Source organism: Chiloscyllium plagiosum, unplaced genomic scaffold (assembly GCF_037043375.1).
Source record: "Chiloscyllium plagiosum isolate Xiang-an unplaced genomic scaffold, Cpla_swu_hap1 HiC_scaffold_12, whole genome shotgun sequence".
Lineage (NCBI taxonomy): Eukaryota > Metazoa > Chordata > Chondrichthyes > Orectolobiformes > Hemiscylliidae > Chiloscyllium > Chiloscyllium plagiosum.
Window position 1 is genome coordinate 36,372,152 of NW_028270150.1, and position 16,007 is coordinate 36,388,158.

The 16,007-nt window shown below is 40.8% G+C and overlaps 1 protein-coding gene across 1 annotated transcript in view; it reads right to left on the reverse strand.

Annotated features, from left to right (window-relative positions):
* LOC122555294 (type 2 lactosamine alpha-2,3-sialyltransferase-like) overlaps positions 1 to 6,929 on the reverse strand; it is a 40,401-nt gene extending 33,472 nt beyond the window's left edge. The window contains exon 1 of the mRNA XM_087993194.1: positions 6,900 to 6,929. Within this exon, the coding sequence (XP_087849320.1) occupies positions 6,900 to 6,929 (30 nt within the window). The remainder of the gene's footprint in view (positions 1 to 6,899) is intronic.
* Between the last annotated feature and the right edge of the window lie 9,078 nt (positions 6,930 to 16,007).

The following is a 16,007-nucleotide window of genomic DNA, read 5'->3' on the forward strand; positions in this document are numbered from 1 at the left end:
GAGAGAGGGAGGGCGAGAGAGAGAGGGAGGGCGAGAGAGAGAGGGAGGGCGAGAGAGAGAGGGAGGGCGAGAGAGAGAGGGAGGGCGAGAGAGAGAGGGAGGGCGAGAGAGAGAGGGAGGGCGAGAGAGAGAGGGAGGGCGAGAGAGAGAGGGAGGGCGAGAGAGAGAGGGAGGGCGAGAGAGAGAGGGAGGGCGAGAGAGAGAGGGAGGGCGAGAGAGAGAGGGAGGGCGAGAGAGAGAGGAGAGGGCGAGAGAGAGAGGGAGGGCGAGAGAGAGAGGGAGGGCGAGAGAGAGAGGGAGGGCGAGAGAGAGAGGGAGGGCGAGAGAGAGAGGGAGGGCGAGAGAGAGAGGGAGGGCGAGAGAGAGAGGGAGGGCGAGAGAGAGAGGGAGGGCGAGAGAGAGAGGGAGGGCGAGAGAGAGAGGGAGGGCGAGAGAGAGAGGGAGGGCGAGAGAGAGAGGGAGGGCGAGAGAGAGAGGGAGGGCGAGAGAGAGGGAGGGCGAGAGAGAGGGAGGGCGAGAGAGAGGGAGGGCGAGAGAGAGGGAGGGCGAGAGAGAGGGAGGGCGAGAGAGAGGGAGGGCAAGAGAGAGGGAGAGGGCGAGAGAGAGGGAGGGAGAGGGAGAGGGAGGGCGAGAGAGAGGGAGGGCGAGAGAGAGGGAGGGCGAGAGAGAGGGAGGGCGAGAGAGAGGGAGGGCGAGAGAGAGGGAGGGCAAGAGAGAGGGAGAGGGCGAGAGAGGGAGAGGGCGAGAGAGAGGGAGGGAGAGGGAGAGGGCGAGAGAGAGAGAGGGGGAGAGGGGGCGAGGGGGGGCGAGGGGGGGCGAGGGGGGGCGAGGGGGGCGAGGGGGGCGAGGGGGGGCGAGGGGGGGCGAGGGGGGCGAGGGGGGGCGAGGGGGGGCGAGGGGGGGCGAGGGGGGGCGAGGGGGGGGCGAGGGGGGGGCGAGGGGGGGCGAGGGGGGGCGAGGGGGGGCGAGGGGGGGCGAGGAGGGGGCGAGAGGGGGCGAGAGGGGGCGAGAGGGGGCGAGAGGGGGCGAGAGGGGGCGAGAGGGGGCGAGAGGGGGCGAGAGGGGGCGAGAGGGGGCGAGAGGGGGCGAGAGGGGGCGAGTGGGGCGAGAGAGAGCGGGGGCGAGAGAGAGCGGGGGCGAGAGAGAGCGAGGGCGAGAGACCATTGTCCAATCTGGACAACCATAAAAACTTAGGCTATACAGGCATTTAGGAAACAAGTCCAAGTACAGGTCATTCTTCTCGAAAGCAACAGCTGTGTTCATTTGCAACCTCACGCTATCGAAAATTGTGCTATGGAAAACTACTATAGAAAATCACGCCGTAGAAGATCACTAATAGAAAATCACTGCACCTGTTCAGTGAAACATTTGCATTATCCAAACAATTCGTCAATCATGTTGTAGCCAATTCGTGTTGATTAAACGCGCTTTGTTACAGAATGACCTGTATAAGATAAAATCATGTGATTTCCCAAAAGTGTCTTCTTTAAAATAAAATGCTTCAATATATCCGTTAGATACTCAGACAGTAGTAAGGGTATGGAATGCTTTGCCTGCAACAGTAGTAGATTCGTCAAGTTTAAGTGCATTTAAGTCGTCATTGGACAGGCATATGGACGTACGTGGAATAGTGTAGGTGGGATGGGCTTCAGATTAGTATGACAGAGCGGTGCAACATTGAGGGCCGAAGGACCTGTACTGTGCTGTAATGTTCTATAATTGAACCCTTCATTTAAAAAAAGCATGCATTTTCACAGAACTTGAAAGAAACTTTTCTCCCCACAAATCTTTCAAGCCAAATATGAAGCCTTCATTTTATAAAAATCATTCATATATGCAGTTACAGCAATTGGGAAAGCACATTAAGTTTTTAATCTGATCCAAGTCATGAAATTTCATTCGAAGAGAAAATATAGCAAGGTATCAATGAAGAGTGAAAACAAAACCCCTCAAAATTGCAACACAAGAAAATGGCTTCCTCATTTTTCACTGAGGTTAGCCTCAGAAGTTAGAGTTTTGGCTCATTGCCACATTACACAGAAGACTTGAAAAACTATTATAAAATGAAAACAAAAAACAGATGGGCGTAATGTACAATACGCACGTCCAAAACTATACCTTTAGGCTGCCTATTTGATATGTGCCCTGACTGCACATATTTTTGACATTGATTTAATTTTTAGATTGAATTACTGGCTATTAGTTGAAGAAATTTCTGTGTAGATTCATAGCTCCTCCTGAGATTCAGACAAGATCAGCAGGGAGAACAGCAGCATTTCCTATTTTGAATATTAGCAATTGTAAAACAATTATGTGCAATATGTGCAAATTTCTATAGGTCATTGCCATCAAAATAGACTGTAGGCATTGCTCACAATGAATCTGAAGATTAAAATCTACATGGTATTAACTACTGTAATACAGTAAAAGTCTAATATTTTGAGAAGTACTAATTTAAGATGATGGATTAAGATATGTGCATTTACTGTGTGGTGTTCCAGAATGTTTGCCTCTCTTTCAGGGATCAAATTCTTGGTAATCTTTTATGCAAGCTTTGAATTAGTGAGATTAACTATTATTTGCTCAACAGGATTAATTCTTATGCTAACTTTAAACTTCAAATTTGCAGGGTATGCAGCACGATAATAATCAGCATAAGGGCTTGGTAAGGGAGATGTAAAGGAGGGATCATAGTAAAATCAGTGTTATGAAGGGGGTTAGGTGAACAGAATTAGATTGCGGTACACACGTTTGACACATGAAAATAGAAGCACTGAAAAAGGTGAAGACGGAGGTTTTGCTGAACAGGGCAAGGGGTCTGACAGTTTTCCAGTACCAGAGATAGCACTAGAGTGACAGTACAGGAGAGGTGTACAACACACCAGTTACTTAACCCATTGCTCCAAAAGGAAAAAAAAGCTTTCAAAAACAAAATGAAGTGTTGTCAATATGCTTGAACAGCAAAGAATGCTGACAGTTATTATATTGTTGTTATCTGGTATTCCATTTAAAACATTTCCTATTTAAGAACATAATGTATCGTTAGCCTGAAGTCAACCTATCTGCAGTGAATGTTATGACAGTTAAGAGCTATTTGGTTGATTGAATTTCTCTGTAGGGGATTAATGGACTGTTTCCAAATAATTCCAAAGCAACCTGAGCAAGATCTATTCTCTTATGAAAAACAATAGCTTTAATATATGATGCATGAAGTATTCTAGTACAGGGTCAATCTAAATTCAGTTTCAGTTTTATTGTGCAGTGTTAAGTGAACAGCTGAGCTATGACAACATGCAGCCGACCAACCACATTCATGTTGGAACATGTGTCATCTAATCAATACTACTCAACAATAAACAATATGTGGAGGTGCCAGTGTTTGACTGGTGTGGACAAAGTTAAAAATCACACACCAGGTTTAGTCCAACAGATTTATTTGCAAGTACATGCTTTTGGAGGGTTGCATAACTATACCTGGTGTTGTGTGATTTTAACAAACAAACAACAAAACACATTTTAACTTTGTTGAAATGTACATTTCAGATGAGCCAATTCAGAGTCCAAGTATTTCAAGTTTGAATCCTGAACTTTTAACAGAAAGTCAGCAACTAATGAAAAGATTTTTAAACCAGCGTATCAGTAATTCTGTTCTCGCTGCAAATACAGAGATATACAGTAATAGTCTTTTAGAACCATCCTCAAACCTAGTCTCTTGGTTAAATTCAACATTCTGTTACCATGCATCAGCATTATAAGCAGGCCAGAATCACCCTGATGCCATTGTTCAAATTCGAGCAAGATTTTAAGCAAAGTTTCTGACCATTATTTTCTCACAGGTCAGGAGTTATTTCCATGCTGACCTATTAATTAGTGGTTTCTATGGTGTTGAGTATTGAAGGTCATGACAACCTGTTATACAGCTTTGGTGCTGAATGTATATATCTAAACAGTTCACTAGTATGAAGTAAAATTAACCCCTGTCACAATTGCTGTTCCTATACTTTTAATTCTCGTGAACAGTGATTGAATTTCTAACAAGTAGATGTTTATTCTGGTTGGCCGCGTCCATAAGAGCAAAGAGAAAAAACCATGTCCACAGTTTTACGAAGAAAACATTCTTACTGTATTAGCCCATGTAAATGTCAGCTCTAAAGAGTAAAACTTTGACAGCGTTTTCTATGTTCATTTCTCATTTGAGAAAATGCTATACCTTGAATTGAATTTAGTGTACCTACCTCGTGAAAGCAGTACGTGCTAGAGTGTTAAGCAATGCCAAAAACAAAATTGACCAAGTTTAAGTTCTGACACAGTTGTGAACAGTGGTGAACATTTAAATGACTACTAGAGGTGGCTTCATAAAATATCCCTATCCTCAATGAAGAGCAGCACATCACTTCAATACAAAACAAAGCTCAAGCATTTGCAACAACCTTCAGCCATAGGTGCTGAGTAGATAATTCATCTTTGCTTCCTATCCAGAGGGCCCCAGCAGCACAGATGCCAGTCTTGAGCCTCCATGATTCACTGCATTTGATATCAAGAAACAGCTGAAGGTTCTGGATATCACAATGGTTAGGAGCTGTGACAACATTTCAGCAATAGTGCTGAGGGCGTGCACACAAGGACTGGCCATGTCCAAAGGCTTCACAATTACAGCACAGCATCTACCCTACAAGTGGAAAATTGACAGATAGACTTGTCCATAAAACAGGACGAATTCAACTTGACCAATTACAACTCTCAGTCCTGTCAGAGTGACATTTTAAAAATAAAAAAAAATGCTCATGGGATACACTCATGATAATTCATTCACAGTCCAGCCTAACTGCCCTTATGAAAATGATTATGAACTAAATATGACATTGAGGAATTCTGGGAAAACTGCAGCCACTGGGAATCAAGGGGAAGCCTCTCCACTAGTTGGACTCATATCGAGCATAAAGGAGGATTGTTGTTGCAGGTCAATCATCATCTCAGTGCCAGAAAATCAGTGTAGGAATTCCCAGGCGCAACCACTGTCAACTGCTTCATCACTGACCTTCCTCCATCATAAACCCATATGGTGTTGAACCTTGTGCAGTCATCAGTGATCGTTTCCAATTCTTCAGAAAATGAAGCAGTGTGTATCCCTGTACAGCAAGGCCTAGACAACATTCAGATTTGGGCTGAAACATGCTAAGTAACATTCACGTCACACAAGTGCCCAGGCAATCATCTCCAACAATAGAGTATCAAAACAAATCCCCTGCTAGTATTCAAATGGCATAACGATCTCGGAATCCCCCATTATCAAGATCTTGGCTACCATTAACCAGAAGCTTAACTGGAGCAGAGAAATAGTGTGGCAACAAAAGCAGGTCAGAATCTGGGAATTCCATGGCAAGTAATTAGCTCCTGACTTCCTGGAAACTGGTGCACCAAAAAGGCACAAGTCATGAGTACGATGGAATAATTTCCACTTCCCTGAGTGAGTACAGCTCCAATATTCAGAATCTTGACACCATCCTGGACAAAGCATCTCATTTGGTTGACACACTGCTACCTTAAACATTCACTCCTTTCACCACCAGTGTAGCGTTATGATCTGCATACATATATATACACATACACACACACACACACACACACACACACCGCTCTGCAGCAACTCATCATTGTTTCTTTGTTCCAAAGTTCCCTTCAAAGGCACATGTCATTCTGACTTGCAATGATATCACCGCTGCTTCACTATAGCTGGGTCAAAATTCTAGCACTCTCTAATAGCACTGTGGGTGTACTTAAAATGGCTCAAAGCGTCAGCTCACTAAATTGCCAATGACAATTAGGCATAGGCAAAAAAATAAGCCTGGCCAAAGACACATCCAGCAAAAAGAATAAAATTTTAAAATGTAATCTAATTACTTCAGCGGTCCAAAGTGCTTCACAATTTAGAGACAATTAATTGAATTTTGATTTTCTTGTTTTCACAGTTGCGTTGCTTGCTGAATGGGAAATGTATTATGATCATCCATGACATTGTGGACAGAATGGTAAGACTAAGTGCATTTAAACCGTGTAGGCGTTTTAGATGAAACGAGCTGGAGAACAGGCCAAACAAATGAGCAAGGTAGTGAACTGGGGCAGTAGGGGGTGATGAGAATAGAAGGTAGAGGATAGGGTCGACGGTGATCAGAAAAGGCTCTGTCAATAGGGGAGAAGATTTATAGCTCAGGTTGCGAATCGATTTGTAAGTTTGTTCGCCAAGTTGGTAGATTTGTTCTCAGAAGTTTCATCACTGTGTTAGATAACATCAGTGAGCCTCCGATGAAGCACTAGTGTTCTATCCTGCTTGCTATTTATTTGCCTTGATCTGTTGTAGTGGGTGATATCATTTCTTGTTATTTTTCTGAGAGGTTAGTAAGTGGGGTCTAAATTAATGTTTCTTAATGGACTTCCGGTTTGAATGCAAGGCCTCCAGGAATTCCCATGTGTCTTTGTTTAAGCTATCCAGGATGGATGTATTGTACCAGTCGAACTGGTGTCCCTTTCCATCTGTATATGGATACTAGTGACAGTTGGTCATGACTTTTGGTGGCTAGTTGGTGCTCATGAATCCTGGTGACTAGTTTCCTACCCGTCTGCCTAATGTAATAGTTGTTGCAGTCCTTGCAGGGTTTTTTTTTTAAATATATGACGTTCATTCTGCTGGTTGTTGGTGTGGGGTCCTTTAAATTCATCAGGAGATGTTTCAGTGTGGTGATAGGTTTGTGGGCTACCACGATGCCTAGGAGCCAGAGAAGTCTCATCGTCATCTCAGAGATGACTTTAATGTATGGCAGGGTAACTACAGTCTCTGGGTGTGTTGTTGCTTCTTATTTAGGTCTGTTGTGTAGGATCGGTGGACTGCGCTTATCGGATACCTGTTGTTCCCGAATGCGTTGTATAGGCATTTTTCCTCAGCTTCTCTTAGCTCCTGGGTGCTGCAGTGCGTTTTGGCTCACTTAAATAATGTCCTGATGCAGGTCCATTTGTGGGTGTTAGGTTGATTGCTCCTATAGTTAAGTATCTGGTCAGCGTGTGTCTCTCCTGTAAGCTGGTTTGTAGCTCTCCACTGGCTTTTTGTTCTACTGTGACGTCTAGGGCATCACGATAGCCCACAAATCTACCACCACATTTAAACAGCTCCTGATGAATTTAAAAAGAACCCTGTACCAACAGCCAGCAGAACGAACATCATATACAAAATACCCTGCATGGACTGTAACAAACATTACATTTGACAGACAGGCAGGAAACTAGTCATCAGAATACACGAGCACCAACTAGCCACAAAAAGACATGACCAGTTATCACTAGTATCCATACACACAGTTAAGAGGGACACCAGTTCAACTGGGACAATATCTCCATCTTGGGACAGGCTAAACAAAGACACACACAGAAATTACTAGAGGCCTGGCATTCAAACCAGAACTCCATTAACAAACAGCAATTTGGACCCCGTTCACCAACCTCTCAGAAAAATAACCAGAAGTGATATCACCCACTACAACAGACCAAGACACAAATAGCAAGCAAGACAGAATACCAGCGCCTCAGAGACTCACTGATGTTACCTAGCATGGTGAGGAAATGTCCGAGAACAAATCTATCAGCTCAACGATCAAACTTACAACCTGTGGGGAGAGTCATCTTGTAAAATATTAGAAAATACTTACAATTTTATGCCCCTGTATGCCAAGTATCACGAGAATCATAAGTCACTTCTGAGCTTGAGTGTCTTGGAATTAACATCACTTATGATGACAATTTTTTTTTGAAAATACAAAAAATATATAGTTTACTCCATTTAACCAAGATTCCAACTTACTGCCTTTTGGTGGGTTTTTGATCTGAGAAAGTTGAAGGGCATTGCTTTTTGCAGAGCAAGAAGTCTGTGCCCTCTAGTGGTTTGGAGGAGTACATGCCTGCTATTGCCGCAATTCATATCCCAACCAATGTGCCATAATAAAATTCAACATACCTTCACTGAATTGAGCTCTGCAAAACAACAAAACAAATGTGGTATTTTAAGCAAAATTTAATCTTAAAAGCAGGCAAGACAGCATCTGAGTCGTCAATTTTTGGCCATCCTAATTGTCCTTGATTAGATGGTAGTAAACTACCTTCTTGAACTACTGTGACCCAAAATGCCATTAGGGAGGGAATTCCAGCTCTTAGGAAGCAATGTTGATGTTTTTGCAAATTGAGATGGCAAGTGGTTCAGAGGGGATGTTGCAAGTAGTGATGCTTCCATGTATTTGCTGTCCTTACCCATCAAGATCGTAGTGTTCATGAGTTTATAATGTGCTGTTTAAGGATCGTTGATGAATTTCTGAAATGCATCTTTTTGATGTTACACACTGTTGCTGAGTGACACTGTGAAGCAGTGGATACAGTGCCAATCACGCAGTCTGCTTTTTCCTGGATGGTTTCAAGCTTGAGTATTGTTGGAAACACACACATCCAGACAAATGGGGAGCATTGCATTACACTACGGTCTTGTGCCTTGTTTAGGAAGTCCGGCACAGAGTTACCTTCAAGGTTTGTGAGAAGATTTGTAGCTCGGGTGCTCGTTGCTGTGGTTCTGTTCGCCGAGCTGGAAGTTTTTGTTGCAAACGTTTCGTCCCCTGTCTAGGTGACATCCTCAGTGCTTGGGAGCCTCCTGTGAAGCGCTTCTGTGGTGTTTCCTCCGGCATTTATAGTGGCCTGTCCCTGCCGCTTCCGGTTGTCAGTTTCAGCTGTCCGCTGTAGTGGCCGGTATATTGCTGCAATATTCCTAACTTCTGACCTGTTCTTGTAGCCACATGTTTATATGGCTTGTTCAGTTCAATTTGTGGTAAATGGAACCCTCCAGGATGTGGATAGTGGGCCTTTTAGTGATTGCAATGCCATTGAAATGTCAAGAAGCAGTGGTTAGAATCTATCCAAGATAGCAATTGTCTAGCATAAATATTACTCTGCCCACCCTCTCATTCCTGGTATTCAACTAAATGTCAACTTTCCACTATCTATTCGCTATATAATCAACAGATCAATATATCTATTACTAACCTCAAATATAAATTATTTCCACTCCATTCCAGCCACAAATCTAAATTTCCAACTACTTGATATACGCACTCCAAATTTTCTATCTGAAAGCCTTTGTACATTCAGTTCTGTACCTCATTCACCATCACAAAAGTGACGTAAGTAACAACTATCCTCACAAATACTATTTTCACTCTCAACTACTCCATTTGTTTCTCTTCCTCTACACATTGAGGTACTTCCCAAAACTATTTGAAATCCTCTGTATTGACAACCTCTCATGTCAACCGTACATTATCTCACTTTTACCATGAGAAATGCTGCTTAAAAAGCACATGTTCTAACTGCAATTTTTAAGGTCACAGTAAGCATTTAAATGAAACATTTTTAAAAAACTAACATTTTTCAATCATGAAATATCAGTGTTCTAATGACAAATGGTCAATGGTTCAGAGTAATTCCTGTCACTCACCTTGCAGGAATTACCAGTGTTTCTAATTGCCTTTTTCTTACTGCAATGTAAACAAAAAATTCATTTTGATCAATTTCTTCTATCTATAGATCCACATATCTACCAGATTAACCATTCTACAAGTGACTACTGCTCTTATTCTGAAAGCAAAGTGCATTACTGTAAACAGGAACCTTGACCTTGCTTGGCATAAAAGAGAACCTCTTCTGTTGGGCAACAGTTCAAAAAATATAAACACGCCAATATTTGCATATGTAGAATGTTCCAAAGCAACAATGGTACCCCTGTTAAATCAACAATTGTTCTGTGTGGCTCAATCTACAGTCAAAGCTCACCATGATTTTACTGTAGGATCCCAATTTCAACATAGTGTTGGTAGCTATACATATCCATTTGCCATTACCAAGCATAGTGCTTTGTGGTGCTAGAAGAGAAGTATTTTCCAGGCAAGCTCAACATATTTCTAATTTTGTTGCTGCCACATAAAAAGGCTCCCACATAAAATTGATGAATTAAGTCAATGCAGGCAGGGTAGAACCCATTAGAGACAAATTGTTGAATAACCTGCTTCTGTGAATCTTGAAAAAGGAATCCTCTAGCCAATTATTACTTCTTTACCGTTAACATAGACAGATTAGGTTGATGCTTGGCTGGCTATATCAGCCATCTGTCAACATGCCACTGTATAGACTCAACTTACTAACTGAATACATAACAATGTTGTAATTATAGTGATTCAAGGTTAAAATATTTTTCCAATATTTCTGAGCTAGTAATATCAATCAAAAGAGAAGGCTTTCAAATTTAAAGATTTCGGTCATTTACACTTCATTTCTGAAATCAACAGCTTTAGTCAAATTCAATAACTTACTTAATCTTACTTGAATTGTCCATCCAAAATAAGACTATATAATCACACTGCCTTTTGGATGGCTAGATAGCTAGAAGGAAAAAAAAACATTTTAAATTTATTTTAAATTTATTGAGTACTTATTTTTGTAAACAAAAACATATAGTTCTGCCCTCTGGATCCTCCAAAAGAAAAAAATTCCTCTTAGTCCAAGCACAAGACTGTTCCTTCCATACAGTATTGTCCTAAGGTTGAAACAAGATTAAATCATTTAGTCCCTAGAGACCTTTCTGCTTTTCTGTCAGGAGACTGATTATGTGCCCTAACTCTATTGATCCAAATCTCCTCCATATCCCTCAATAATTTTTTAAAAATCTCTTGAAAAATTATAATTGACAATATCCACAGCCTTTTTGGGGCTTGGAAGAAAAACAAGGTCCTTGATTTCTATTCTCCTGAGCATGAATTTTGCCAAAATGATTAAACCAATCATTCGAGGCCAACTTCAACACTGGTAGGGAAACTCTTGAAGAAAATACTGAAGGTGCAAATTAATGCCCACGTGGAAAGGCATGGGTTAATTAGGGATAGTAAGCAGGACTTTGTCAGAGGGAGGTCATGCCTAACAAATTTGTTAGAACTTTTTTTGAAAAGGTGATCAAGCTTGTGGATGGAAGAAGTTAAGTTGATGTAGTTTATATGGATTTTAGCAAAGCTTTAGACAAGGTCCCACATGGGAGACGGATTGAGAAAAGTAAAGCACATTGGAATTCATGGATACTTGGCATGGTTGATCAGAAACTGGCTTAGTAATGGGACACAAAGTGTAGTGGTAGAAGGCTGTGTATGCATGAAAGGAGGGCAATGTCCAGCAGTGTACAAGAATCAGTATTGAGACCCTTACTGCTTGTTATATACTTAAATGATATATGAAAAATGTAGGGGGAATGTTAAACAAATTTGCACATCACACTAGGTCAATAGAGTGATTAATAGCAAAGATGGTTGTAGGTTACAGGAACATATATATGGATTGGTCAAATGGACAGAGCAGCTGCAGATGGTACTTAATTTTGATAAGTGTGAGGTGATGCACTTTGGAAGAAGAAACAATAAGGGAGTATCTATTGAATGACAGGACACTGGGTAGCTTAGAGGAACACAGGGATCTTGAGGTAATTAGTCACAGATCCGGGAAGCTCGCAGAGTATGTGAATACAGTTAAGGCAACATATGAGGCACTTGCTTTCACTGGCCGTGGCATGGAGTACAAGAGCAAGGAAGTAATGTTGGAGTTGTACAGAGTGTTGGTCAGACAATAACTGGAGTACTGCATGCAGTTCTGTTTAGCTCACTTCAAAAAAGAGGTGATAGGACTGGAGGGGGTACAAAGGAGGTTCACCAGGATGTTGCCTAGGATGGAGAAATTGAGCTATCAAGTCAGACCAAAAAGCCTCTAATTCTTTTCTTCAGAAAAGTGAAGACTGAAGGGGTCATGATTGAGGTGTAGAAGATTGAGGGGCATGGATAGGGTGAATAGAGAGCAGCTGTTTCCCTTGGTTGAGGAGTTAATCACAAGAGGTTATAGTTTTAGGTTGAAGGACAAGGGATTTAGGAAAAAAAACAAACAAACAAACAAACAAACATTCACCACAGCAAGTGGTGGGAATCTGGAATGCATTGCATGGAAAGGTAGAGAGGCCAGAAACCTTAAAACCATTTGAATGACCACTTCAAACCTCATAGCGTTCAAGGATTATAAAATAAATACAGGAAATTGAGATTAGTGTACTTTTAGCTATAGTTATGTCAGTGGTTACTCAATGGGCTGAAGGGCCTTTTCTGTTAAAGAAGAATTTCTGAATCACGGCCTCATTCTAGATTTGCCCACTGAAGAAACTATTTTCTTGGATCTACTCTCAAATTTCTGCATCATACTAAATATCATGGCTAGATTACCCATCATCCTTTTATTATACAATCTGCCCTCAAAATTAACACGTTAAGCCCTGGCATCATTGGTTGAATTTGTATTATAATTTGTTAAACAATACATTTTTCTGAGTTGTAAAACATTTAAACTACAGAGACACTTCTGGCTAGTGTATGCCAGTCATGTTAGAGCTAACCAGGTTAACCCCACTTCACAGCAATTGCTCCACAGCACAGTTTTGGGTTCCTAATCCCAAGGAACTAAGTCTCACACTCCAGTCAGGAAGGACTGATGCAATTGAAGTACCACTTTAGCGTTTGACCTCCAGGAATTAACAAACAATATTCCAATAACTTTTCTGATTTATTTTTGCATCTGTGTACTAGCTTTTATAGACTTCTTGACCACACTTATTACAACATTAAAATATGGAGAAGAGAGATTTTAAATGGTCGATCTTTATAAAATGCTTTATTTTTCCTGTTTCTGTCATTCATACGATTACAGAGAATATATAGCATGGAAACATTCTAAACAAATACTCCCTGCTAAGGTTCCACTAAAACCTTTTCCTAAAACCTCATCTAAATCTGGCATCACAACAATCCATTCCCTCCTTCTTCAAATGCTTGCTTACTTTTCCCTTAATAAAGAAAATTAACACATTCACTTCAATGATTTCCTACAGCACCCAGCTTCATATTCTCATGTTCTTTGGGTAAAAACATTGCTTCTGAATTCACAATTGCCTTTGTTGTATATTAGATTTATGGCCCCTAGTTATGCTCCTACTAGAAGAGGAAGTATTCCCTCTGCACCTATTCAACATTTCAAATTGAAAACAACTCTACTGTCACTCAACTTGGTCTTTTTCCATGAAGGTTAATTCTTTCCCGTATGTAAAATATAATCTTCTGTCATCAACTTGACATTCATCTTGGCACACATTCTATATATTTTGTATAAAATGGCAAGCATGAGAGCATGTTAAGTGCAGTCTAACCAAGGTTTGACTTAGGTCCAGCATTATTTCTAGGGTTGGTAAGTAAATGTAGTGCTTTGTTTTGCTTTTCTAAAAATAAAAAGGCCCTGCTGATTTGTGTCATAATGTTTAGGGACTAGTGCATTTGTAATCACACACTTCATTCCTCCATGCAGCCTAAATCTTGTCCTTTTCAGCAATGCATAACCCCACTATCTTCCTACTAATTTGTGCTAAACTTTGTGACATACAGTATTTGCATATTCTGCAAATTTATTAATACCCTCAAACTTGTTGCCACCACAAATTTAGAAGTGATATTTTTTATTCTAAAAATCAAATCATTTATGCAAATTGTCAACAGCATTTTCCTAGAACTGATCTTTGGACAACAGTGCTTGCCACCTCCGCTTCTATCAGTAACACTGTACTCCCACATACTTTCTGGAATGAGGCCAACTGGCAATTCAGTCATCAGTCTATTAAAGAGCACATTGTAGCCTATCATCTTGTTGTCAACACACTTAAAATGTCTAACTCTTTGAAGCCTCTTTATGCCCTCCTACATCCCATTTTCCAATGGAGTTTTCTATCATCTGAAAACTTGATCATAACCCTCATCAGGAGGCAAATAAAGCCAGTATCGCATCGATAAAAATCATTACCCATCTAGAAAAGGGATATTCTGCTCCACAGTATAATGAATCTTTGTGAAAATTATCCTACACCAGTTTCCAGTGTCTCATTATATGCATTTTGATTTAAAAGTTAATTATTAAATCAAGTTAACATGGGTCACTAACAAAAAAATTCAAATTAAATTTTAAAATCATTATGGATGGAGGTAATGTGGGCTCCTGCAGCACCACCAGTCCCAGAAGGTCTCAGGTAGATCAGAAATGTTTCTATGATCAGGTGAAATCCCAGTTTATGCCCACTCCCTAAACATAATTAAAACAGTTAACACACAATGAGCAGAATTATGGAGGTCAGCCAAGTTCTTTAGCTTTAAATGTAGAAAACTTAAATTTGCTTTCTTTTCTTTAAAAAAAAAAATCGCTATTTGTAATTCATTAGAATGAGCAGAGAGTAAGTGAACTTGGTCATTCTCAGCTGTTTTGCCATCATTCTAAAATACTTAATCTCCCTTCTTTAGGGGATCATTTGTTATCTGAATTTCAACCTACAAAGACATCTATTTGCACAATTTGCGACTAGTTTCAATCAGTACATGCAGAATTTTAAATAGTCACACATTGAAGTTTGAGGTTTAACTCATTATTAAATTCAAAGGATCCTAATAATTTAATTCCACATTTACATTATTTTTGTCAAAAGGAAGACAGTCTAGTTCTTGCTTTCCACATATGAATGGATAGTCAGTAAGTGTTTAACTTTTCTTGGACAATTACTATTATCTTGACTCCCTGGCTATTTCCAAAATCGCCTTAATGGTTATCTGATATCCAGCACTGAATTGGAATACTTTTCAACCCATTAAATACTGGAAGGCCAACAAGTCAATCTATGTAGTCCTCACCACAAACACTATTCCTCAGCCATCTATTTCATTGAACGTTAGACGTAGGAGCAGGAGTAGGCCATCTGGCCCTTCAAGCCTGCTCCTCCATTCAAGATGATCATGGCTGATCTTTTCAGGGACTCAGCTTCACTTATCCGCACTCTCACCGTATTCCTACATTTTTTTATTGTTCAAAAAAATCTTAGCTTTAAAAACATTGACTGAAGTACTGTCAACTACTTCACTGGGCAAGGAATTCCATAGATTTACAACCTTCTGGGTGAAGAAATTACTTTTCAATTCAGTCTTAAATCTGCTTCCTCTAATCTTGAGACTGTGCCCTCTTGTCCTAGTTTTACCTGCCAAGGGAAACATCCTTTTTTTGGGATTAGTGGTGCTGGAAGGGCACAGCAGTTCAGGCAGTATCCGAGGAGCAGCAAAATTGGAAACATCCTCTCTACTTCTTTTATCTATTCCCTTCGTAATTTTATATGCTTCTATAAAGATTCCCCCTTCATTCTTCTAAATTCCAATGAATATAATCCCAGTCTACTCAACCTCTCCTCATAAGCCTACTCCCTCAATTCCAGAATCAACCTAGTGAACCTCCTCTGCACCTCCTCTACTGCCAGTACATCCTTTCTCAAATAAAGAGACCAAAACTGTACACAGTACTCCAGGTGTGGCCTCACCAGCGCCCTGTACAGCCGCAATATAACCACCTTGCTTTTAAATCCAATCTCTTGAGCAATGAAGGACAAAATTCCATTTGTCTTCCTAATTACTTGTACCTACAGACCAACCCTCTGTGATTCATTGAATGGAGAAAGACTGTAGAAAGCTACAACACAGAAACAGTTAGGAGTCCTTGTGCTTAAATCACAAAAAGCTAGCATTCAAGTTCAGCAGGCAATAGGGAAGAAAAATGGAATGTTGACCTTTATTTCAAAAGGGAAGAGAGTATAAAAATATAGAAGCCTTGTGCTAGTCAGACAACAGCTGAAATACAGAGACCAATTTTGTGCTTCTTATTTAAAGGGAAGACATACTGGCATTGAGGGCAGTCCAGGGAAAGGTAAACTAAGCTGATCCTAGACTTGGAGGGACTCTCTTATGAAGAGAGGTTGAGTAGTTTGGGCCTGTACTCACTGGTGTTTAGAATAATGAGAGGCAACATTTTTGAAACATAAGATGCTT